Raw genomic sequence first — 25,549 nt, 5'->3', positions numbered from 1 at the left:
ATTAATACAGTATTAGTTATCCAAGGGAATACAGCATAGGGGAAACATTATTGAGCTCACCCTTTGAAATCACAGGCAGAGAATACTGTAAGACACATAAGGTAAGAATGCATAAGAAACATTCCTTACATTAGGGAAAGGCAGATAGGTTGTTTAAAGAGGACCACCGCCGGACTGGCTCATTGCTGGACTGGAGGATCCTCTGTTGGACCCACGCAGAGCTGGGGGCCTTGGCCACACCGCTAAAAAAAAATAGCCAGGAGTTATATGTCAAACAAATCTTACAAATCTTGCGTGATGTCAGCCACAGACCTGAAGAGGAAGCTGGAGACAGTGGGAGGAAACAAGGATGTCCAGGAGAGGTGAGGCAAGGTGAGAATAACTGTTATTTTCCCTCATCTCCACTAGGCCTCTATTTTTATACTATGGGGTCAGAAGAAACCCCAGAGTATAATGACACTAAAATGAACCAGCAAGCCAAACCTCATGAATATTCGTTAAAACAAACTTTGAGGGGTTTGAGTGAAGTGACTTGAGGCTCTTGAGAGAATATTATATTGTGTGGGGCCACTGTGGATTACTATACCTAGGAGGGATCTGTGAGGAGCCCATTATACTAGTGTGGTTGCCACTATGGAGAATTATATGCCATGTGGGGACACTGTGGGGGAACATTTTATACTCTATGGGGCCTCTGAGGAGCATTATATTATGGGGGCAATGCGGTCCAATATATATCAGATGGAATATTATATTGTGGGGGCATTGGGGAGCATTATACTGTGGGAGTATTATACACTGTGTGGGGGCCAAATATCAGGAAACTGTAAGATAAATTGGGGGGAGAAGGGAACCCACAAATATGCCAGCAATGTGCTCAGAATTTGTGATGTCAGCCCTGCGTCACAGCTCCTTCACTAAAATCTTGTGTGTAGTGCTCCATGGGCTTGTAACTCCCCATACATGTACATGAACGTGCCATGGAACTATTGGAGCATGCACAGTACTATAGGGGATGATGATACAAGCAAAATACTCAGTAATGTCAGATAGTCCGCACATATGTAAGATTTCAGTAAAGGAGTCTTGGTGTAGGCTATTAGCAGGAATTTGTTGGTTGGGCCCAAGAACAAGTTCCCCTGGTGGGTCCTAGGTACTTCAGTCGGACACTGAAGAGGACAACCCCTTTTAAAAGGATACAATGCTATAGCTGTATATACATATATACATACTACCTAAATTCTCAGAATTTATATTTGTTCTTTCCCTTATACAGAGGTTGTGCATTCATGTTGCCAAGCAATAACGTGGCTTCCTGTCTAGGTGACTGCCATTTTCCTACACTTAGTTACATGTATGGAGCAGACTTGGTGAATGACTGATATGAATGAATCAAAGACTTTGTTTAAAGAAAAAAAAATTTTTTTTTGTGCTGCACAATCTATCAGTGAATTTCTAAGCCTTTACACCTTCTACCAGTCTACATACTTTAGTGCACTGCAGAGTCCAGACGTTCCTGTTCCCACCCTGATTAATTATTGTCATCCACTCCGTTATTTAATCATATTGTGGCTGCTATCTCTGCACAGAAATACAAGCACATATTTATATTTGGTAACTGGGTGTCTGTATGCAGCAGAACTGTGACTCAATGTAAGTAAACCATTATGTGGTCTGGAGATCAGCCAGTGGCAACCTGTATCTGACTACTCCTCACTCATTCATTATGTGTCCAATTTATATTCATCAAACTGTAAACCAAAACTCATCCTGATCATCACACTCAATTACACTGGACAACAAAAAAAAATTTTTATGTGGATATCTTGGTATACAATAATCGATCTTAGTCAATTTGAACGTGCTGATTTCGAATATGCAAACAGTTTTTCTCTATCACCCTCCATTCTTGAAATTTCCACAATCTTATATTTTATATTTCAATTAATTGCTTCAAAACATAAGAGATGTCATTTTTGCACAAAAACTTGTATTTTAAAAGTTATTGCTACATGAATTTTAAATATAAACATGAACGTGGCTATAGCTACTGAAATTATATATAACATTCATAATTGTATGGTAAACAAAAATTAAGTTTGAAGTCTAATATCTGCAAAATATGTGCAAAAATAGGTTCAACATGTTCATGGTTTAAATTTCTTGGCTGTGGACTTCCGCTTATACTGATGAGTTGACAAATCACGCTGAAGCGTCCAACAGCAGTCTGCCAACATCACTGCACTCCACCGACCCTGATAGTGTGACTCCATCACCGAAATGTCCTGGTGGAAGCGCTCGCCATGTTCATCGCTGCCTGCGCCTAGGTTTTCTGGGAAGAAGTCCAGATCCGAGTCGAGTAAATGAATTTTCAGAGACATATTGCAGCCAATATGTTTGTACACACTAATGCATTTTTGTACACCATTCACGTAGTCAACACTTTTCTTATTTCCAAGGAAATTGATTACGACTGACTTGAATGTCACCCACGCAGCAGCACTTAGAATGTTCTGTAAGTGTTCATCAGCCATGATATAATTTGTTTGTGGACCTATGAATACACCTTCTTCTTTTACCTTTGCGTAACTCAATTCTGGGAACTTGTTGCGCAGGTACCAAAATGCATCAGTGATAGAGATGAGCGAGTACTGTTCGGATCAGCCAATCCGAACAGCACGCTCCATAGAAATGAATGGATGCACCTGGTACTTCCGCTTTGACGGCGGCCGGCCGCTTAACCCCCCGCATGCCGGCTACGTCCATTCATTTCTATGCGAGCGTGCTGTTCGGATCGGCTGATCCGAACAGTACTCGCTCATCTCTAATCAGTGACGCTGTCTAATTTCTTGACAAAATTTTTCATAAGTTCCAAATTTATATGAAGTGGTGAAATGAGAATCTTGTCACGTTCAACCAATGGTGGATGAAGAACGTTTTTATTTCCTGGCTGCATTCTGTCTCTGATTGGCCAATTCTTCTTGATGTAGTGTTGCTTCCTATCTTTGCTGTCCCATTTGCATATGAAGCAGCAGTACTTTGTGTATCCTGTCTGCATTCCCGTTAGAATAGCTACTACTAAATACACTCACCGGCCACTTTATTAGGTACACCATGCTAGTAACGGGTTGGACCCCCTTTTGCCTTCAGAACTGCCTCAATTCTTCGTGGCATAGATTCAACAAGGTGCTGGAAGCATTCCTCAGAGATTTTGGTCCATATTGACATGATGGCATCACACAGTTGCCGCAGATTTGTCGGCTGCACATCCATGATGCGAATCTCCCGTTCCACCACATCCCAAAGATGCTCTATTGGATTGAGATCTGGTGACTGTGGAGGCCATTGGAGTACAGTGAACTCATTGTCATGTTCAAGAAACCAGTCTGAGATGATTCCAGCTTTATGACATGGCGCATTATCCTGCTGAAAGTAGCCATCAGATGTTGGGTGCATTGTGGTCATAAAGGGATGGACATGGTCAGCAACAATACTCAGGTAGGCTTTGGCGTTGCAACGATGCTCAATTGGTACCAAGGGGCCCAAAGAGTGCCAAGAAAATATTCCCCACACCATGACACCACCACCACCAGCCTGAACCGTTGATACAAGGCAGGATGGATCCATGCTTTCATGTTGTTGATGCCAAATTCTGACCCTACCATCCGAATGTCGCAGCAGAAATCGAGACTCATCAGACCAGGCAACGTTTTTCCAATCTTCAATTGTCCAATTTCGATGAGCTTGTGCAAATTGTAGCCTCAGTTTCCTGTTCTTAGCTGAAAGGAGTGGCACCCGGTGTGGTCTTCTGCTGCTGTAGCCCATCTGCCTCAAAGTTCGCCGTACTGTGCGTTCAGAGATGCTCTTCTGGCTACCTTGGTTGTAACGGGTGGCTATTTGAGTCACTGTTGCCTTTCTATCAGCTCGCACCAGTCTGGCCATTCTCCTCTGACCTCTGGCATCAACAACGCATTTCTGCCCACAGAACTGCCGCTCACTGGATGTTTTTTCTTTTTCGGACCATTCTCTGTAAACCCTAGAGATGGTTGTGCGTGAAAATCCCAGTAGATCAGCAGTTTCTGAAATACTCAGACCGGCCCTTCTGGCACCAACAACCATGCCACGTTCAAAGGCACTCAAATCACCTTTCTTCCCCATACTGATGCTCGGTTTGAACTACAGGAGATTGTCTTGACCATGTCTACATGCCTAAATGCACTGAGTTGCTGCCATGTGATTGGCTGATTAGAAATTAAGTGTTAACGAGCAGTTGGACAGGTGTACCTAATAAAGTGGCCGGTGAGTGTAAATTAGCACAGTATCACTGGTAGATGCACAATATGAAGCTGATGTAGCAGAGCTGGATTTGCTAGGTGATGAGAATCCCAAATTTACATGCTACAGGACCAAGAGTCAGCTTGCAATAAACTCTATTTTAGGTCTGTGTTTACATACAGAGGTAGTGGACTCCCTGTCTCAGCCCTTATCAGCAAAATGCAATTAGCAGACCTATATATCATATATATATTTATGAGAATATGTATATTCTATAATTTTGTATACTGTCAGAAGCTTGAAGCCTTAGTTAAGCAAAATAAAAACATTTATTCGACAATATCTTAACAATTTGACCTGATAGAGCAAAACGGTTTTCAGATGTGAAATCAGCATAAAAAACTGTTTAAGAAACACTTAATGTCATTTAATGATATCCAGTGTGTTTTCCAGTATTATTATTACTATTATTGTTATTATTATTATTATTATTATTATTATTATTATCCTGGGTTCAGATTCCACCAAGGGCAACATCTGCATAGAGTTTGTATATTCTCCCCGTGTGCTTGTGGGTCATGTTTATATATCTCACAGTCTAAAGATATAGAGGGGACTTTATCATTCCCTCTAGGCCAGTAAACTGTATGATACGCCAGAACTATTAAATTTGCCCCATAGTGATTTAGATTGGGAGCCTTACTGGGGGCAGAAAGTAATTATAATCAGAATGTGTTGGTACTATAATGGGATCCATTGGCAGTCTGTTGTTTTAAGGGTCCATTCACATGGAGGAAAATGGTTGGGAATTTGGTGTGGAATTTCAGCACTGAAAAAAAAGCCTCCCATTGACTTCAATGGTTCCCTTTTCTGCTAGCGCTGAAATTCCACAGCAAATTCCCAACCATTTTCCTCTGTGTGAATGGACCCTTAACCAAAACCAACAGAGGAAAACGTCCTCATTGGCAGCCTTTTTCATCAGCTGATTTCAGGTGGACATTGTGACAGACTCCAGCACACATGCCTTACTCTGCAATATTTAATGTCCATTGCTGTCATCCTATGATGGACGACAGCAAGGGACATTAATAAAGGTAGTGTGAACTTAGTCTAACAAGACTACAAGTACAATAAATATTTAATAAAGGAGAAACGGCCATGTAAACAGGGTTGTCCAGGATTTTTGTGATACAACATTTGATTGATGGTCTGACAGTCAGCCCCTGCAAGAATATGTTGTTTGGAGCTGCTTTGGATCCCCATGCTATACAGGTCCAAACAATGTATAGTGGCTGGGCAGCATTACTGTATATCATCTCCCATTGATGTCACCAATGCTTTGTCCCATCATTTGCAAGAAGTAGATATAGGGCCTTTGTTCCCCTCAGCCTGTAGGCCATTTGATCCAACTCAGTCCAAGGCTGGTTTACACTACATGGTTGTGTGAGAAAGAATTGTTCGTTAAATTTACTGGAGTTATGTATAATATTGCAGTTACTTAAAGCTGCTTTTCGGGCTCCCCTCCTTATTGAAACTCATTTGATGATTTATCATTTAGTTATTTGTAGCTTCTAAGTATATGTCCTTGTTGTATGAGAAATATCCATGCATTGTCTTCCAGTTGAGCTTGTGGTTATACACAGCAGATAGTCTGGAAAAAAAACGCAGAGCTACTCTGTAAAGCAGGCAAGGATAACAGAGCCCCCCAAGTCTCAAATGAGGCAGAAAGTGAATTTCAGATTACTGTACCACAGACTTCAATAGAAAGAGCTGATCGATAGGTAGTAAGTTCACATTCTTCAGACCCCCACTATTTTGTCATCTGTTTTCTTACATTAGTCTTCTGGTACTTCTCATGAACATGATCACAGTTCACATATTGTTACTATAATTATTATTATTCTCTTTTATAGCGACTTCCCAACAAGTGGCTCAACAGGAAAACATTACTTCATCTCAGAAAACCATAGTTTTCAGCCCAATCTCCAATGGATCTATCACCAACCCACCTCCTCCACCTGCTAAATCTAAATTCAGATTAACTATATCGCGTCCATCCCCTGGGCGCACAAGTTTCCAGCCCAATGGTCAAGGAGATGTTGGTCCTGTAAAACCAGAGATAACTTTACAGGAGTCGCCTGTAGTTCAAACCCAGCTGATGACACCTATAGATCCTGACAGCACAGGGGTGAAGGAGAATGTTGGAGGCATTCAAAATCAGGCCTCCCCCTTGATGTTGTCAGCTGAAGAGGCCTCCTTGTCTTCAACAAACCCAAAAGAAGAAGAATCAGCTTCCACAAAAAACAAAGAAGTCAGCATTTTCCACAAGATATTCAAGCCAGAGAAGAAGATGCAGTCAACTCTGACACCTGAGGTGACAATTAACCAACCTGTGCTCATTACTGTGGACCAAAATGCAGCGTTACAAAGTTCTGCACCAACCAATAGTCTTCAGTCAGAGGTGAGAAATCCAATGCAAATTTAGATACGTATGATAACTAAGGGGGCGTTCACACTACCGTCGGTGTCCGACATGTAGTGTCCGCTCCTAGTGTCCGCTCAAAACCTGTCACGGACACTAGGAGCGGACACTAGCTGTGTCCGTGACACCTGTCATTTATTTCAATGGGCATCGGGTGCGTTCTTTTGCACTCCGTGCCCGTCCTTTCCTGTCCGCAAGTGAAGATGTCCGACTTCTCAAGCGGACAGAAAAACCCTGCATGCAGGGTTCCTCTGTCCGCTTGAGAAGTCGGACATCTTCACTTGCGGACAGGAAAGGACGGGCACGGAGTGCAAAAGAACGCACCCGATGCCCATTGAAATAAATGACAGGTGTCACGGACACAGCTAGTGTCCGCTCCTAGTGTCCGTGACAGGTTTTGAGCGGACACTAGGAGCGGACACTACATGTCGGACACCGACGGTAGTGTGAACGCCCCCTTACATTACTTGGTTACATCATTTTATATTTACATTGAAAAGAAGATGCTCATGTACATAGCATTAAAGCCGAACCTGAGTGTATCTTCCAGGGTGTCTCCCTTCTAGTTAATTTGCTGTTCATTCTTTTTTTTTTACCAAGTCTGTCCATAGATAGTAGATGCCAGGAAAAACAGAAAGACAGTGAACATAGAGGGTGGTCCTTTTCTCTCTTCACACAATGAATGGAGAGAAGAGGTGTTGATTCTGCTCACAGCCTGCAGAGACATGTCTGCAATCTGCTGCTGTGTGTAAAAGACTGCAAATCTCACAGTTTACAATGTAAGAAAAGTCTTTGTACTTGTATCTAGTTCTGGCTGTAGTTAGGGGGTGTTGCCCATGCATCGCTGTTTGCCCCTGTGATTCCGCCGAAATGCCAGGTAAAACAGCTTGGGGATGGCTTAATAACCAATTAATTTCAAAGGGTTTTTAAAGCAAACCACCGATTCCGTATGCAGTTTCTCCACCGACATTTCTTTTTAATGCATGGACACAAAGTCCTGCATGTCTGACTTTGTGTCCTTTAACCCCTTCTCGCCGATGGCATTTTTTGATTTTCGTTTTTCGTTTTTGACTCCCCTCCTTCTAAACCCCATAACTTTTTTATTTCTCCGCTCCCAGAGTCATATGAGGTCTTCATTTTTGCGGGACAATTTTTTCTTCATGATGCCACCATTAATTATTCTATATAATGTACTGGGAAGCAGGAAAAAAATACAGAATGGGGTGGATTTGAAGAAAAAATGCATTTCTGCGACTTTCTTACGGGCTTTGGTTTTACGGCGTTCACTGTGCAGCCAAAATGACATGTCCCCTGTATTCTGTGTTTCGGTACAGTTCCAGGGATACCAAATTTATATGGTTTTATTTACATTTTGACCCCTAAAAAAAATTCCAAAACGGTGTTAAAAAATTTTTTTTCTAAAAGTCGCCATATTCCGACGGCCGTAACTTTTTTATACATGGGTGTACGGGGATGCATAGGGCGTCTTTTTTTGCGGGGCCGGGTGTACTTTTTAGTTCTACCATTTTCGGGAAATGTTATTGCTTTGATCACTTTTTATTCAAATTTTTATCAGAATTAAAACAGTGAAAAAATGGCGGTTTGGCACTTTTGACTATTTTTCCTGCTACGGCGTTTACCGAACAGGAAAAATATTTTTATAGATTTGTAGAGCGGGCGATTTCGGACGCGGGGATACCTAACATGTATATGTTTCACAGTTTTTAACTACTTTTATATTTGTTCTAGGGAAAGGGGGGTGATTTGAACTTTTAATACTTTTTATATTTTTTTATATTTTTTTTTACTTTTTTTTAATTTTTTTTTGCATTTATTAGACCCCCTAGGGGTGTTGAACCCCAGGGGGTCTGATCACTAATGCAATGCATTACAATGCTAATGCATTGCAAAAAAGCATCATCTCTTTTGCAGGCTGTATACACCAGCCTGCAAAAGAGAGAATTTGCAGACCGGCTGGGAGCCTTTAACAAGGCTCCCGGCTGTCACTGCAACATGACGTCGGCCCTGGAGCATGCTCCAGGAGCCGGCGATCCTTGCCAAAATGGCGGCGCCCATGCGCCGCCGGGAAAATGGCGCCTCCGGCGCCTTTGACAGCAGCGCCGGAGGGGTTAATGCCTCCGATCGGTCCGGGGACCGATCGGAGGCATTAGAGCCGGTTGTCTACTGCTTAAAGCAGTAGACACCCGGCGGCTATGACGGCCGCCCGGCTCCCGGGCGGTCGCCATAGTTACAGACCCGACACGCGCCGTACTATTACGGCGCATGTCGGGAAGGGGTTAAAAAAAAATGGTATCACGTCAGAGAGGCTGCATACGGACACCAGTGATTTGCTTTATAAACCCATTGAAATGAATGGGTTTTTAAATTGACTGCCGTAAGCCACTCACAAGCTGTTTTTCCTGGAATTTTGGTGGAATTACAGGGGCAGACAGTGGTGCAAGTATGAATGCCCCCTTACTTCTGTATTTATTGATAGGATATTATTCAGAGATAGCAAGTAGCTTTCCTGACTACGCTCATAGATTTTTTTTTTCCTTGTGTTTTATCTGCTTGGGTGCATGTACTTGCCATGTATTTACAATCCAATTTTCCTGGATCTCTTTTATTATAAAAGGAAAATGTTTGTTTTGGTACCGTGTTAGCCAGTGGTTATGAAATATGAAAAAAAAACAAAAAAACTTTTCAAGTCTTCAGTAGGTGATACCTTTTTTAATGGCTAACTCATAATGATGACAGAATATGACGTTTCGAAGCTTCCTCTGAGCTCCTTCTTCAGATATATCTAAAAACACTTTCTAGAGGCTGCATATTTATAACTGGACATAGGGGTAGAGTTACAGGAGGGAGGGGGGAAGAGGCCTGAAAACAATTCTGAAGAAACGGGCACAGCTGGACAGCGATATCTTTTTCCTATCTAATTGCAAAAAAGAGAAATTAATTCCTAAAGGACTCAGGCTCACAAACCCCATCGCATCTACCTACAATACTCACTATGCACAAAACTTGTGTTATAGAACTTCAGAGAGACTGCGGAATCACCTCATACATCACTTCTACAGCATCAAGAGTAAAATCCAAATGGAGATTAAAACAAAATGGTACAATATCGAAGAGAGCTCCAGGATAACATTACTACAATACTATGAGAAACTGCAGAAATCTCTAATCCAAACCAAAAAAAAGAAACTCCACAGACTGAGACTTGCTGCAGGATTCTACAAGAACACACACAAAGCAAAATATATATCTAACAACAACCGGGACCACTCACACGTGGATTTGGAAACACCGAACTGTGTTATCAATCTTAACTTCTTAATTATCTATAATCTATAATTATCAATCTTAATCTTATGTAACCTATGAACCCACCAAAGCAGAATTTGGGGTACTCTCCAGGGGACTCTCATTTTGTCCTTCTAAAACCATGGATAAAATTGAACTGTGCAGCGACATGGAGGATTTTTTCAGGAGACTGCGCCTGAGGGAATATTTTCATGACACAGAGGAGACCCAACCTACCCCTTCAGAGTTTCCATTTTTAGCAAAAAAGGAGACATCTGATTGGACACCTCCAACTGGCCGAAATTTTGATTTGGATAATTATATAGACTGTTTCAGACACATGGTCAAATCCACTATATTGGATACAAACAAAGCACTGCCATCTAACATCAGTGCCCAGGAAAGAAGGGCTATAAAATCTCTGAGAAACAATAACGACATCATCATTAAACCAGCGGACAAGGGTGGTGCTATAGTCATGATGAACACATCAGACTACATACAGGAGGCACACAGACAACTGAATGACACGCACTACTACTCCAAACTGGATTCAGACCCCACAGTGGAATACTCTAAAAAACTGAAAAAGGTGATCTCCGGCCTATCTGATGGAGCAATAAGCCTAAACAGCCTCATACCAGCAAGCCCAAGGACAGGGACTTTTTATATGCTTCCAAAACTGCACACACCTGGGAACCCAGGGAGACCGATGATCTCATGTGTTGGGACTCTCACTGAACAGATCTCTGGATGGGTGGAGGGTACTCTTAAACCCTTAGTGAAGGATACAGCCAGCTACCTTCAGGACACCACAGACCTATTAAATAAACTATCCACTATAGGTCCCCTTCCAGATGGAACTATCCTGGCCACCATGGATGTAGAATCCCTGTACTCCAACATCCCACACCAGGACGGTATAAATGCCTGCCAGTTTTTCATGGAAAAGCGAAGTATGAACGCTGAATCAGTGGTGAAACTCACAAAATTCATCCTCACTCACAATTACTTCTCCTTTGGTGACTGCATCTATTTACAACAGACCGGCACCGCAATGGGGAGCAAAATGGCGCCACAGTACGCTAATCTCGTCATGGCCAAGCTTGAGAGTGACTTCCTATCCACCTGCACCATCAGGCCTCTGGCCTACTATCGCTTCATTGATGATATCCTAATCAGTTGGACTGGGTCTGAGGCACAGCTGAAAACCTTCCATGAACTATTCAACCAGTTCCATCCCACCATCAACCTGACGCTCAATCACTCTTTCTCCGAAATAAACTTCCTGGACGCAGTCATCAAGATACAGGACAACAAAATTGAGACATCGCTGTATCGGAAACCAGTTGACCGCCCTACCTACCTAAGATGGGATAGCTTTCATCCTAAACACATAAAAAACTCCATTGTATACAGCCAGGCCATCAGATACCATCGCATATGTTCAAACCCTGCAGATAGAGACGTACACCTTGGGGGCCTCAAAAACACATTCTTGAGGCAGGGTTACCATCCAAGATCAGTTGATAACCAAATCACCAGGGCCACCAGAATACCAAGATCAGAGTTATTACAATACAATACCAAACAGGAGAACAATCAGGTGCCCCTGGTCGTCACATATAACCCCCACCTGGAGACACTGAGAGGAATCACACGCAAATTACATCCACTACTGCAAAAAGACAACCGTCTAAAATCCATATTTTCAGAACCACCCTCTCCTGTGCTACAGACAGCCACCAAACCTCAGGAATATGATTATTATCAGCTCTCTGTCACCTCCAAATAACAAAGGAACATTCCCATGTGGACAGAAGAGGTGCAAGACCTGCCTCCACATACTGACCACTGACAGGATAAAGATCCCAAACTCAGGGGATCTTTATCTTTAACAGGGAATATAAAATCCCAGGTACGTTCACCTGTAACACACCTAATGTAGTGTATTTGATCATTTGCACCAAATGTTCCACTGAAAATCTGTATGTTGGAGAGACCGGACAGAAACTCAGAATGCGAATTAATTCACATCGCCATACAATCAAACAACAGAGAACTGATCTTCCCGTGCCAAAACACTTCTGCCAGGAAGATCACAACATCATCAATGACATGAAAATCTTGATCTTAAAAGGGAACTTTAAATCAAGGAAACAGCGACTGATTTATGAGTACAAGGCCATGACCCTATTCCAGACGCTGGACAATGGAATTAACGTCTCACGTGGGTTTATGTCTTTTTATACAAATCATTAAGACAGCCATTAAGATAACCTGGGATCTGGCAATTGATTGTTTGTTGTTATAAGTATATAGTAATAAGCCTCTTCCTCCCTCCCTCCTGTAACTCTACCCCTATGTCCAGTTATAAATATGCAGCCTCTAGAAAGTGTTTTTAGATATATCTGAAGAAGGAGCTCAGAGGAAGCTTCAAAACGTCATATTCTGTCATCATTATGAGTTAGCCATTAAAAAAGGTATCACCTACTGAAGACATGAAAAGTTTTTTTGTTTTTTTTTTCATATCTCTTTTATTATAGGCACTTATGATTTTCTCAGGTATTTCTTTGCAATTGTTTAGTTAATCCTGGTAGAATGACACAATCTTATCAGTAATGGATAGGGGAGGGAATCAGACTGCTCCTTATTGTTCATGCCCACGCATTCACATGGAGTAAACGCGCGCTCATTTTGGCAAAATACACGTGTAAAACTAAGACTCCCATTGACTTCAATGACATTTTACACGTGTATTTTGATGTTTCTTATGTTTTTTTTTTTTACTCATGTAAAAAAATAAGATAAGATAATCCTTTAATAGTCCCACAGTGGGGAAATTTCAACATGTTACAGCAGCATAGTAATACAGATACAGGAAAATACACAGTAATATATTACAGACGTAGGCACACATATGCTGAGAAGAGAATTTATACCAGGAGTCCATAGCAGCTAAGGAACAGAAGAAGAAAGAAAGAAGGAAGACTTCATAATCATAATCATTAGTTTTCTGTGCGGAGTGATCTTCGCTTGGACTGATGTAGATTATACAGCCTGATCGCGGTTGAAAGTAAGGACCTGCGATAGCGCTCCTTCTCATACTTGGGGTGAAGCAGACGGTCCCTTACAGTGCCGCCAAGTCCCATCAAGGTCCCATACATGGGGTGGGATTTGTTCTCCCGCATGGAGGTCACCACGGACAGTATCCTTCTGTCACCCACCACCTGTACTGGGTCAGGGGGCTCCCCAGGACAGAGCTGGCCCTCCTGATCAGCCTGTCAAGTCTATTTCTGTCCCTGGTTGATATACTGCTCCCCCAGCAGGCCACACCGAAAAAGATGGCTGAAGTAACCACAGAGTTGAAGAAGGCCCTAAGAAGTGTCCCCTGGACTCCGAAGGCCCTCAGCCTCCTGAGCAGGTAGAGTCTGCTGTGGCCCTTTCTGTGTAGCACATCCAGGTGATCAGCCCAGTCTAGTTTATTGTTGAGGAGCACACCCAGGTACTTATAGGTCCTGACTATCTCAATGAATGTCACTTGGAACTCCACCGGGGTCGGAGAACTTCTCTGTTTACTAAAGTCCACCACCATCTCCTTGGTCTTCCCAGCATTAATCCTGAGGTGGTTCTGCTGGCACCATTCAACAAAATCCCGGTCATTGTCATTGAAGTCAATGGGAGTCTTATTTTTAAACGTGTATTTTTTACACGTGTACTTTGCCAAAATGAGCGCGCGTTTACTCCATGTGAATGAACCCTAAAGGGACAAATGTAAACTGTGCTTCAGCTATAATGTGAGCAGAAAAAGTGATAGGAAATCAGGTATGAAGATTTATACAGTCCTCGAACAGACTGAGCTGCAATACCCTGCACATATTTCAATTTTTCATGAAAACTGAGGTATCCGTTAATCCTTTGCCTACCACCCACCTATTTCTACATCCAGTTAGGGTGGCACTTCAGTATGTAGTACGTCCTTGTTACTAATGCCAGTTTCTCAGTTAAGGCTATGAAGATTATCTTGGATTTATTTTAAAGATGAAATCACTTGTGAATACACTTATATATGTGTGGAATGTATGAGTTCTTCAGATCTTCACAGTTATTTGGAAAGTATATTTTGTTTGCAGAAAGCGATTGTTGGAGCATGAATTTTAGTGTCAAATTAGTGACCTATTTGCTGCAAAGTTGCTTGAAGGTGGTTGTATATATGAAATATTAAGTTGTGTTTTTATATATGGTAAGCTGTGCAATCTCATAAAAGCTAGATTTTGGTGTCACAGTCACAGATTACTAGGTGCAGTATAGATTTTTATCTTATTAGTGAATGACAGCAAAATATTGCTTGTCTTCTGCATGAGTGTTTTTGAGAGTATGAGCTCTTGTTGTAGTTGATGTTTGCGGTATTTATACATCGTGTACACCCAGGGGTGAACCTGGGCTTTCTGCCGCCTGAAGCGGCGTCAGAAAGCCGCCTCTACCCCCCGGAGGAGGGGCGGAGCTGAAGGGACGGGGCAGAGCAGAAGGGGGCGGGGTCGAGCGAAAAGGGGGCGTGGCCGAGCGGAGCGAGCAGCGTTTGCAGGCAGAGAGCAGGCAGGGAGAATACCTGCTCTCTGCCTGAGTGTGAGGGGCGGCCGCTGGAGCAGCGCTGCGTCCAGCAGGGCCGCCCCAATACACCGCTCGCTTCCCGTGTCGGGCTGCAGACATGGTGACGCTAAGCCAGTCCAGGACAGCTTGTCCTGGACTGGCTTAGGTTAGCAAAAATGCCGCCCTCCCCCGGGGCTCTGGCATAGCGCCGCCTGAAGCGCTCGCTTCAGGTCGCCTCATGGGAGGTGCGGCGCTGTGTACACCCTACTTTATTATTTTATCTGTGTTTTGTGTGTGAATGAACAATTAAATCTGGGTTTTAGGTGCAAATACAGTCCTATGAAAAAGTTTGGGCACCCCTATTAATCTTAATCATTTTTAGTTCTAAATATTTTGGTGTTTGCAACAGCCATTTCAGTTTGATATATCTAATAACTGATGGACACAGTAATATTTCAGGATTGAAATGAGGTTTATTGTACTAACAGAAAATGTGCAATATGCATTAAACCAAAATTTGACCGGTGCAAAAATATGGGCACCTCAACAGAAAAGTGCCATTAATATTTAGTACATCCTCCTTTTGCAAAGATAACAGCCTCTAGTTGCTTCCTGTAGCTTTTAATCAGTTCCTGGATCCTGGATGAAGGTATTTTGGACCATTTCTTTCTACAAAACAATTCAAGTTCAGTTAAGTTTGATGGTCGCCGAACATGGACAGCCCGCGCTCAAATGATCTGAAAACAAAGATTGTTCAACATAGTTGTTCAGGGGAAGGATACAAAACGTTGTCTCAGAGATTTAACCTGTCAGTTTCCACTGTGAGGAACATAGTAAGGAAATGGAAGACCACAGGGACAGTTCTTGTTAAGCCCAGAAGTGGCAGGCCAAGAAAAATATCAGAAAGGCAGAGAAGAAGAATGGTGAGAACAGTCAAGGACAATCCACAGACCACCTCCAAAGAGCTGCAGCATCATCTTGTTGCAGATGGTGTCACTGTGCATCAGTCAGCAATACAGCGCACTTTGCACAAGGAGAAGCTGTATGGGAGAGTGATGAGAAAGAAGCCGTTTCTGCACGTACACCACAAATAGAGTTGCCTGAGGTATGCAAAAGCACATTTGGAGAAGCCAACTTCATTTTGGAAACAAAGATTGAGTTGTTTGGTTATAAAAAAAAGGCGTTATGCATGGCGTCCAAAAAGAAACAGCATTCCAAGAAAAACACTTGCTACCCACTGTAAAATTTGGTGGAGGTTCCATCATGCTTTGGGGCTGTGTGGCCAATGCCGGCACCGGGAATCTTGTTAAAGTTGAGGGTCGCATGGATTCCACTCAGTATCAGCAGATTCTTGAGAATAATGTTCAAGAATCAGTGACGAAGTTGAAGTTACGCCGGGGATGGATATTTCAGCAAGACAATGATCCAAAACACCGCTCCAAATCAACTCAGGCTTTCATGCAGAGGAACAATTACAATGTTCTGGAATGGCCATCCCAGTCCCCAGACCTGAATATCATTGAACATCTGTGGGATGATTTGAAGCGGGCTATCCATGCTCGGCGACCATCTAACTTAACTGAACTTGAATTGTTTGTCCAAAATACCTTTATCCAGGATCCAGGAACTGATTAAAAGCTACAGGAAGCGACTAGAGGCTGTTATCTTTGCAAAAGGAGGATCTACTAAATATTAATGTCACTTTTCTGTTGAGGTGCCCATACTTTTGCACCGGTCAAATTTTGGTTTAATGCATATTGCACATTTTCTGTTAGTACAATAAACCTCATTTCAATCCTGAAGTATTACTGTGTCCATCAGTTATTAGATATATCAAACTGAAATGGCTGTTGCAAATACCAAAATATTTAGAACTAAAAATGATTAAGATTAATAGGGGTGCCCTAACTTTTTCATAGGACTGTATATGTTTTAGTGAATTTTTTTAAAAAATTAGTTGTGTATTTCACAAAGTTACATGAAGGTGGACATGGCTATTGATAACCCATTGAGACACATGTAATCCTTACATGTTTAGCGGCGCAGTTGTTTTTTACGGTGGTGTGTAATTCTCTACATTTTATAGGATGATACATTTTTTAACATCTTCAGCTTCAAAGCAGATTTTTGTTCTTTCCAGTTCTCGTGATTTTATGAAGATATGTGCAATTTTATGAGTACTTATATGTGTATTTTTGTTTGGTTTCCAATTTTAGCATCTAATATAAATTTATTTGAATTTTTTTTAAACATACACTAAATCAAAATTGCATGAAGGTGCCTGTTCGCATACAGTACCAAGAGCATTTTTTAATAATGCTGCAGGTGTGTACTTTCAGAAAATATATACGTAAGGGGGTATAATTTTTTTTACGTTGTAATTTAGGTTTTATTTGCCCATTTAAAAAATGTAAAAATTACCCTGGCTATTAGAGGTGCAAAATATCCAAAAACCCTTGTCAGCAAAAGGGTTAAATATTGATTACTTATCATTAGGATTAGGATGCAGTTCATAGCTACCATGGCACTTCATTGAGCACCACTTCTCAAGCCATGTGATGTCATATTCATCGGTCACATAGCCCCCTTGTATTGAATTTTCTGAATTGTGTTACGAAGCACAGCTTCTGCTGCTGCTGTACAATTTAAAACCCTGATAAACCCCTTTAGAGTAGCTCTAGATATTTTTGGTTGTTTTGCCTGTTAGCAATGGATATCTTGAAAACACTGCTGTTGCTTTACTTTACTTTTTTTCAATTCAGCCTCCGCTCTGATCCCCTTCCCCTTTGTGTCATGTGATGGTGTTTGACTCACTAATTTATACCACCTCCAGGGTCAGATTAAGGCTAAGGCACTGCAGAAACACAGCGTTTTTGTTGCAGATTTTGCTGCGTTTTTTTGAGCCAAAGTCAGGAGTGGCTTGAGAAGGAATGAAAAATATATCAGAAGCTCTTAGACTTCTGTTAAATCCACTCCTGGCTTTGGCTAAAAAAAAAAATGCAGCACAATCTGTAAAAAATACTCGCTGCATTTCTGCAAGGTGGAACTGTAGCCTAAGGGTATCATGCACCCTGGAATTTATGAAGATTGTGGGCCCTCCACACACAAAAGAGGGAAACATTGAGACAAGACACTTAGAAAGGAAAATATATCTTTGTACCGTATTAGCCAGTGGATATGAAATACATTCAGAAATTGTGTCATACCATGCCTGATGAAGACACCTGAGCAGTCTCGAAAGCTTGTAATCTGTCATCATTTTAGCCACTAAAAAGATATCAACTACTGAAGACTCAACTTAGAAAGGAGACACTCTGCAATTCCCATATATGCCCATGTATGTATTTTATAAGTAGTGGTTCAATGCCATGTGCATGTACAACCCCCACTCCAAAAAAGATGGGATGCTTTGTAAAAAAACAAACAAAAAAACAAAACAAGGATCCAATGATTTGGAAATCTTATCTAACCATATTTTATTCACTATAGAACACCCAAACCCAAAGCATCATGACCACTAAATAATGAAACAACTGCATTTTATTAATAAATACATGAAACAACACAAGAAGAAAAGGGGATGTGAAAAAGATACCACATGATAAAGGTCAAATGAGAAATACAGGGTATCCTGTTTGGATGTTTGTGTGTTTGGATGTTTAGATGTTTGGATGTTTGTTCCTCAATCACGCAAAAAACGCTCAACCGATTTGGCTCAAATTTTCAACAAACATAGTTCCTAGGCAGGATTGAACGATAGGCTACTTTTCGTCACAATCGCAGACATACGTTTTTGCCAGGACCCCACAAAACCACAACTCATACCACCAGCTCTGCAATGCCACACACTTTTTAGAATAGCAAGCCACAAACTCCCTATTGCCCTCTCAGGCCTAGCTCCTAACCCCAGGCAGGGGAGGAGGCCGAGGCCTGGGTTGCGGGGGTGGGTGCAAAGGGGTCAGGGGGGGGAAAGGGGGGTTGGAAAGGGGACGCAATGACAACTAGACAGGCGAACGGATTTGGCTGAAATTGCGCACATGCATACCTTGGGTCCCGGATTGAACGATAGGCTACATGGAATTCTCGTACACCACCGCAATTTACTCCCGTGACCGGTGCTTTTCACTTTTGAATTTGCTGCAGGACCTGGGACGCTGTAGGACCTGGGATAACGTCATCCCAGCCCCATCAGCAGCTCACCTGGATGGGTGCCGCTTCTCTATGTGGGCAGAGCTATCGGTCAGCCGGCGTCCACAAGAACATGGCGGCTCTCAGAGGTCCAGAGTGTCCTGAACCAGCGCCCATACTCTGGGGCAGCTAGAAGTGCGTACGCTGCCCCGCCTGTGTGGGCTTACCACAGGACCGCAGTGCTCTGCCGTGGCCGGACAGGGGTTCGCCTGCGCCTCAGACTGGAACGCCGATTTTGTCTGCTATCCCGTGGCGGCTGCGGCCTCTGGACTCTGCATGTCCGTCAGGGATGTCGCAGATGTCTGCTCAGGGCTATCTACAGTGTCATTCGGCCGCAGGAGAAGGGTTGTGACGACAGGCGAGTTAGGGGACTTTGCGAAGGGAGAGGGGTGGGGTATTGGGAGTGAGGAGGTTGTCGGTCCAGTGGGAGACGCGGGAATGCGGGGGCCTGGGCAGGTAAACCTGGGGGGATGGTTCCAGGGCCGCCACAGCACCCACAGATGGAATGGGGGCACATGGCTTGCCGCGGGAGGGGGGCCCTCATAGGCACCCCTGTAACATCGGTGCACAGAGAGCCCGGGGTTTTGTGAGGCCTTGGGCACAGGTTGGTGGGGGGAAAGGTGACACAGGGTCTGGGGGGGGGAAAGGGGTCACTGGGGAGGTAAGATAGGGAAGGGGGCATGGGGTGGTGGGAAAAGGGGGGCACGGGGTAGGTAAAACGGGGGAAGGGGACATGGGGCTAGGGGGGAAAAAAGGGACAGGGTAGGAGAAAGAAGCGAGCACATGAGGGAGTGGGTAGAAAAAAAGGGGGTTGGCGGGCGCCAGGGGGAGATGAGGAAAAGGGAGCCGCTGTGGACACAAGGCAAAGGAAGAAGCCTGCGTGGCGCTACAGGTGGCTCGCGCAGGGGGTCAGGGTTCCGCGGATGAAGTCGCGGGTACTGCTAGTACAGATATAAATATAAGACAATATTGTAGCACGGTCTGTGAGAACCACTGAGACATTAACAATCACAGTCTATCTAGTACATCTTTGAGAAAACAAGAGTCCCAAATACACAGTGATATAACTCAGATCCCATAAGCTCAAAATATTCACATAGAATAACAAACAAACATCCCAGTATAATCTCACTAGGCCTGCACTCAACTCCGACGCACAACAGGCTTCGTTTTTTGGCCCCATAGAACACATATAAAAAGTTAGACATTTTTCCATTTTATTTGAAAAAAAGTAACTCATTTGGAAATTGAACACAACTTAAAAATGTTGGGTTAGGGTTAACAAAAGGCTTGAAAAGTATGTGATACTAATAACAAAGCTAGAGGGTCAATTTTGAACGATGTCACATGTCACATAGACCAGTCTGCAAAAGAAAGAATTTGCAGACAAGCCTGAGAGCCTTGTAAAGGCTCCCAACTGTCATGCCAACGTGACGTCGGTCCTGGAGCATGCTCCAGGAGCCGTCGATCACCGGCAAAATGGCGCCTCCAGCGCCTTTGACTGTGGCGCTGGAGGGGTTAATGCCTCCGATCGGTCCGGGGCTTAAAGCAGTAGACACCTGGCAGCTATGGCGGCCGCCCGGCTCCCGGGTGGTCGCCATAGTTACAGACCGACATGCGCCGTACAATTACGGCGCATGTCGGGAAGGGGTTAAATAAATGGAGGCAAAATGGAAAACTGTTCTGAGGTCGGATGAATCTTAAATTTGGAATCCATGGATGCTGTGTCATGTGAAGTCATGAGGAGAGAGACTATCCAGTTTGTTATCAGCGTACAGTTCTAAAGCCTGTATCACTGATGGTATGGGATTACATTGGTGTCTATATTGCATAGGCACCGTGCACATCTTGAAATAGCAGTATATAGAGGTTCCCACTTAGATAAAATCTCTTTCAGGGAAGGATTTGCATATTTCAGCAAGCTATAAGTGGTACATCTAAGACAGTAGTGGTACTGTACAGTAGCCATATAAAGTATAATAGCTCAATTCAGCTACATTTACACATATTCTATCTTCTCTCTCTGCAGTCCTCCAGAGGCTTGAGGATCTTGAAGAGATATTGCAAATGTCCATGTCAGGAGCTGGCACACATATATGTTATAGTTTTAGGGCTGAATCAAAATTGGTAGATGACTTGAGCAGCCATGGACCCTCCTGGAGCCTTGGTTTCCAAGTTTCCACCCAAACCATCCGAATTATAATTTGATAATGACCCCCCTCTTCCATGAGAACCTGAAGTCTTTTTTTCAGTGCTAGCCTATGATGATTTGATATGATTCTCAGAATTGTTGCCTCAAAAATGTGCCCCAAATCAGAATTGTTGAGTCAGACAGCTATTCATTCCAGACACGGCATCTGGCACTCTTCTGTGACGTTATGTGCCCATGTCATCACTGAGGCCCAATCACAGGCCTCTGTGGTAACTCAGGAACATTATACCACAGAAGAGTACCAGAGAGCCCCGGGGAGGGCAAGACACAAATCAACAGATGCAGCACGGAGTCTAGAAAGAGATGAGTGATGGTGTGTATAAATGTTTTTTTATTTTTTACACCTCCCTTGGGCCTACACTTTAAGAGACCCCAGAGTGTAATATTTTATCGCAAATTATATCTCCATTTTAGTTTGTACGAGACGAATCCCAAATTGTTCTGTTTGGTTAAAACATTTTGGAATATTCAGGTCAAATCCAGTTTGTTGTGAACCCATTTGCCCAACACGACCATTTACAAGATGGGAACACAACAAAACACACTCAGTGACAAAAAAAATGCACCAGGAAGGAGTTTTTGGAATTGAATGAAACTTTATATATGTGTGAATGTAATGGTGATACATGTAAATGATTACAATATTAGAGCAGTATTACAAATATACAGGTGGCACACTGGCATTTGCCAACTTGTGAATAGGCTCTAATGTTAGAAATTATTACAATCTGGCACAATCGCGGCCAGCCAGGGTTTTATTTAATATACGGATAACATTAAAGGCTGTGTGGATTTTCTAGTAGTCACTCGCAGATCCTGGACAATGGGAAATGTAACAAGAGTAAACAAAAGCTGAAGCCAAGAAGTACACAGGGAGTTAGTGGTGATATTTAGGAAATGTTGATATGTACAATGAATCAGATCAACCACGTAGACTAAACAAGTGAGCAGCTTTGTACTTCAGAGAGTAGTGGGTACAAGAAACTGGCTTCATACACGTGATAGACTCCTAACAACTAAAGCTGAAGCTAAATGCAAAAATGAGTTGCAGTACCATATATGAACACTAGTGCAAGTCATTACTATTCATTCAGCCACACAAACAAGATTATTAAAGGGGAACCTACCTGTATTTATTTTCCTTGTATATCCTATGACTATCCAATCACAGGTAGCCAATACATAAAGCTATCACCACAAACAACAAAGACTCCAATCAGATTATAGCAGGCTTGACTGTTGGGTTTCTGGTACTAGCAGATAAATAAGACTAGTACCAAAACAAATCTATGAGTCTCATGATCTAGAACAGAATGGCCCAAACACACAGGCTTAATGGTTTTAGTTATGCCTTTGGACACCTGGCGGACCAGCAGAAGTTCCAGATACCAAATATGTCGGATCCTGTATCGTTTGATACAAAGGCAACTTTCCTTTAATATATTCTCTCCACTCAGCATTAATTCCTCAATATTTCCCTATATAGTTCTTTAATTGTTGTGCTTAAACAAAATCCACCTCCCATTCATGCCAACGTCATTGAAACAACAGTTCAGTAGCAAGGACAATAGTCTCAGTGAGAAAGAAGAAGTAGTGACCTTGTCCCACTCCAAATTAGCCCTTCATCATTGACATGCAGAAATGCCACATATGTCACTTTCAATACATTGCATGTCTTCTTGTCTATTGTTTGACAGCTTAAAATGAGATGCAGAAATGTGTGACAGTATTGTGTAGTGGGTTACAACATGATAATAAATACCAGGAAAATGTATGTGATAGATAAATAGACAGACAGATAGAAATAGATATATTGAAAGAGTTACAGATACATTTGAGAAAAAGACATATACAAATAGGTATATGTAAATATATATGACAGATATTAGATGTTAGATATTAGGATCCATAGATACATAGCTAGATTGAAGCTGCTCTCCCCAGTTCTGCAGATCCACTTGTTAAAATTCTGCAATTTCACAGGAGTGGAGTGAAGATGTACCCTTACCCAGTCCTGAAACACAGATAGAAGAGGAAGTCACAAGCTTCCGGCTCTACCACTCCACAAATTATGTATGCTATAAAAAAAGCTGTAAAAAATAAATATAAAACGTAAGTTACTATGTTTTGTTCACCTTTACTCCCCTTAAAAAAGCAGTAAAAAGGATCAAAAAATTGCACATACCAAAATCAAAACTACAGCTGGTCCTGCAAAAAAAGAGTATTAAAATAGCTTCTTCAAGAAAAAAAGAGGATGTCAGTGTTACTGTGATCCCTAGCAAATCATTTATTTGTGCTTAATTAATCCAATCAAAACATTATGTGTATGCCAAAATGATGCCAACTGAAAATACAAAGAATAAGCCCTATATGGACTAATTTTGGAAGGTGCAGATTAAAAATATGAACACTGCCATTGCCCTTCTGATGGTACAAGAGCCTAAGTAGTATCTCAGGTACCAAAGCTGCGCTGGGATCAGTGGAGCGCCACCTATTAACAGATGCTTAGAATTAGAGTTGGTGGATTTGGTGAAAGGTCCACTTTATAAAGGGTTAAACAATATGGTGTCACTGAGAGGTCCCGCTTAACTGTTTTATAACTCTGAGGAGCTGTAAAGGCTCTAATGTCACTGCAAGTGAGACAGGAAGGTTAGAGAGAGTGTGTAACTGTGAGTTATTTGTTGAGAAGAATCCGCCACGTAACTGCCAGTATGAAATAGATGCGGCAACAGTGCCAGTAGTTGTACCAACAGTCTCAGCAGTAGTGATATCAGCTGACTGCATCTTACTAATAGAGATGAGTGAACAGTAAAATGTTCGAGATTCCATATTGGTTTCGAGTAGCCCCTCAATATTCAACAACTCGAATCGAATATCGAACCCTATGATAGTCTATGGGGGGAAAATGCTCATTTCAGGGGTAGGCAACGTTCGATCAAATTATACTTACTAAGTCCACGAGTGTGGGTCAGGCTGGATCCTCCGAGAAGTCTTCTCCATGCAGCGTCCCCGCGGCATCTTCCGGCTCTGAATTCACTCTGCCAGGCATCGGGCCTGGGCAGAGCCGACTGCGCATGCCTAAAGCGGGCATGCGCAGTCGACTCTGCCCAGGCCCAATGCCTGGCAGAGTGAATTCAGAGCCGGAAGACGCTGCGGGGAAGCTGCACGGAGAAGACTTCTAAAGGTAGGAGAAGAACCAACGTTGATTGGCCGACTGTATAGCATTCGGCCAATCAATGCTGGTTCTGCATCGAACTTATACCGTAGTATTCGATCGAATACCTACTCAATCGAATACTACTCGCTCATCTCTACTTACTAACTCAGTGCTAACACAGCTTGCCAGATTCTCCTTTCAGAGTTCTGGTAAAGCTGGGATCTTATATAGTAACATTCAATGGGTAGCAATGTGTTATGTGACTGATGGAACTTTTCCGCCTGTCAGAATTGTTTTATACGTTCATCTCTAGTAATAATCATTATTGCTATTATTTTAGCATGTAATGGATATCGCTAGAGAGGTAGTCGGCGTATTTTACTCTATAAGGATCAGGTATGTACAGTACAGGGACAGTGAAAAAATGTAAACTTTATTGATGACTTTGTGTATGTGTTATATAAGTGTTTGGTGTAACTCTCTTGGCACTGCAACCTCGACGATGGTAAACATCTGGGTCACAGTGCCAAAAAACTTCTTGGTTATGTTCAGTGGGGTATTACATAGGAATACCCCTGTGATTAGGCTCAGAGGGGTATTACATTATTTAATATATATAATAATCAGAGAGCAGAAGTACAGTATGCTATGTGACTGATAGAAGAGGAGATAACATGGACAGAAGTCCCTGATACTTCCCTGTAGTCACATACAGGTTATGCACAGATGATGATGATGATTTATCATCTCTGTGTAGTCTGCAGCTCTGCTCCTCCCTTCCTGCTACCGCTGCTATAAGATGCTACCTTATACAGGAAGGGAAGGAAACTTTGGGCCCCCATATCTCAAGAACTGTTAGGGCTATGAAGCACAGCTCCCTGCTTCATCATTCTATGCAATTGGGGCAGCCCGGCAGGACAACAAATGCAGGCTGTCCCAACAGGCCCCACTACCATAGGGCCTGATGCAAGTGCACCGTTAGCCCTATGTTAATGTGGCTCAGTTTATACAATTTTGTGGAATGTCTGATGTTTTGATCGCTCTGTTTAAAGGCAAAAAAAATGATGGTTTGGCTCCTGATTTTCTTTCCCGTATTTTTTTTTTTTTAAATATTGATGTGCTGCCAATATTTAGATGCCTCTGTCACATTTCATTAATGCATATAAAAGCTTAATACCCATGATCAGAGTATGAATTGCCGACTGGTCACCCCTGTGTAATACAGTGATGTCGGATGACGGGAAGGGGTCGCATGTGCCTCTTTTTGATATTAGAAATAGGTGAGCATTTATACAGTTAACTATATTGTTCCAAAAACTATCTGGTTCCTAGCTGCATA

The 25,549-nt window shown here is 42.5% G+C and overlaps 1 protein-coding gene across 1 annotated transcript in view; it reads left to right on the top strand.

Annotated features, from left to right (window-relative positions):
• BCAS1 (brain enriched myelin associated protein 1) overlaps positions 1-25,549 on the top strand; it is an 81,928-nt gene that overhangs the window by 13,761 nt on the left and 42,618 nt on the right. Inside the window, exon 4 of the mRNA XM_075276849.1 lies at positions 6,189-6,736. Within this exon, the coding sequence (XP_075132950.1) occupies positions 6,189-6,736 (548 nt within the window). The remainder of the gene's footprint in view (positions 1-6,188; positions 6,737-25,549) is intronic.

Source organism: Leptodactylus fuscus, chromosome 6 (assembly GCF_031893055.1).
Source record: "Leptodactylus fuscus isolate aLepFus1 chromosome 6, aLepFus1.hap2, whole genome shotgun sequence".
NCBI classification, from domain to species: domain Eukaryota; kingdom Metazoa; phylum Chordata; class Amphibia; order Anura; family Leptodactylidae; genus Leptodactylus; species Leptodactylus fuscus.
The sequence above is the reverse complement of the archived record's forward strand: the minus strand, read 5'-3'. Positions and strand labels throughout refer to the sequence as shown.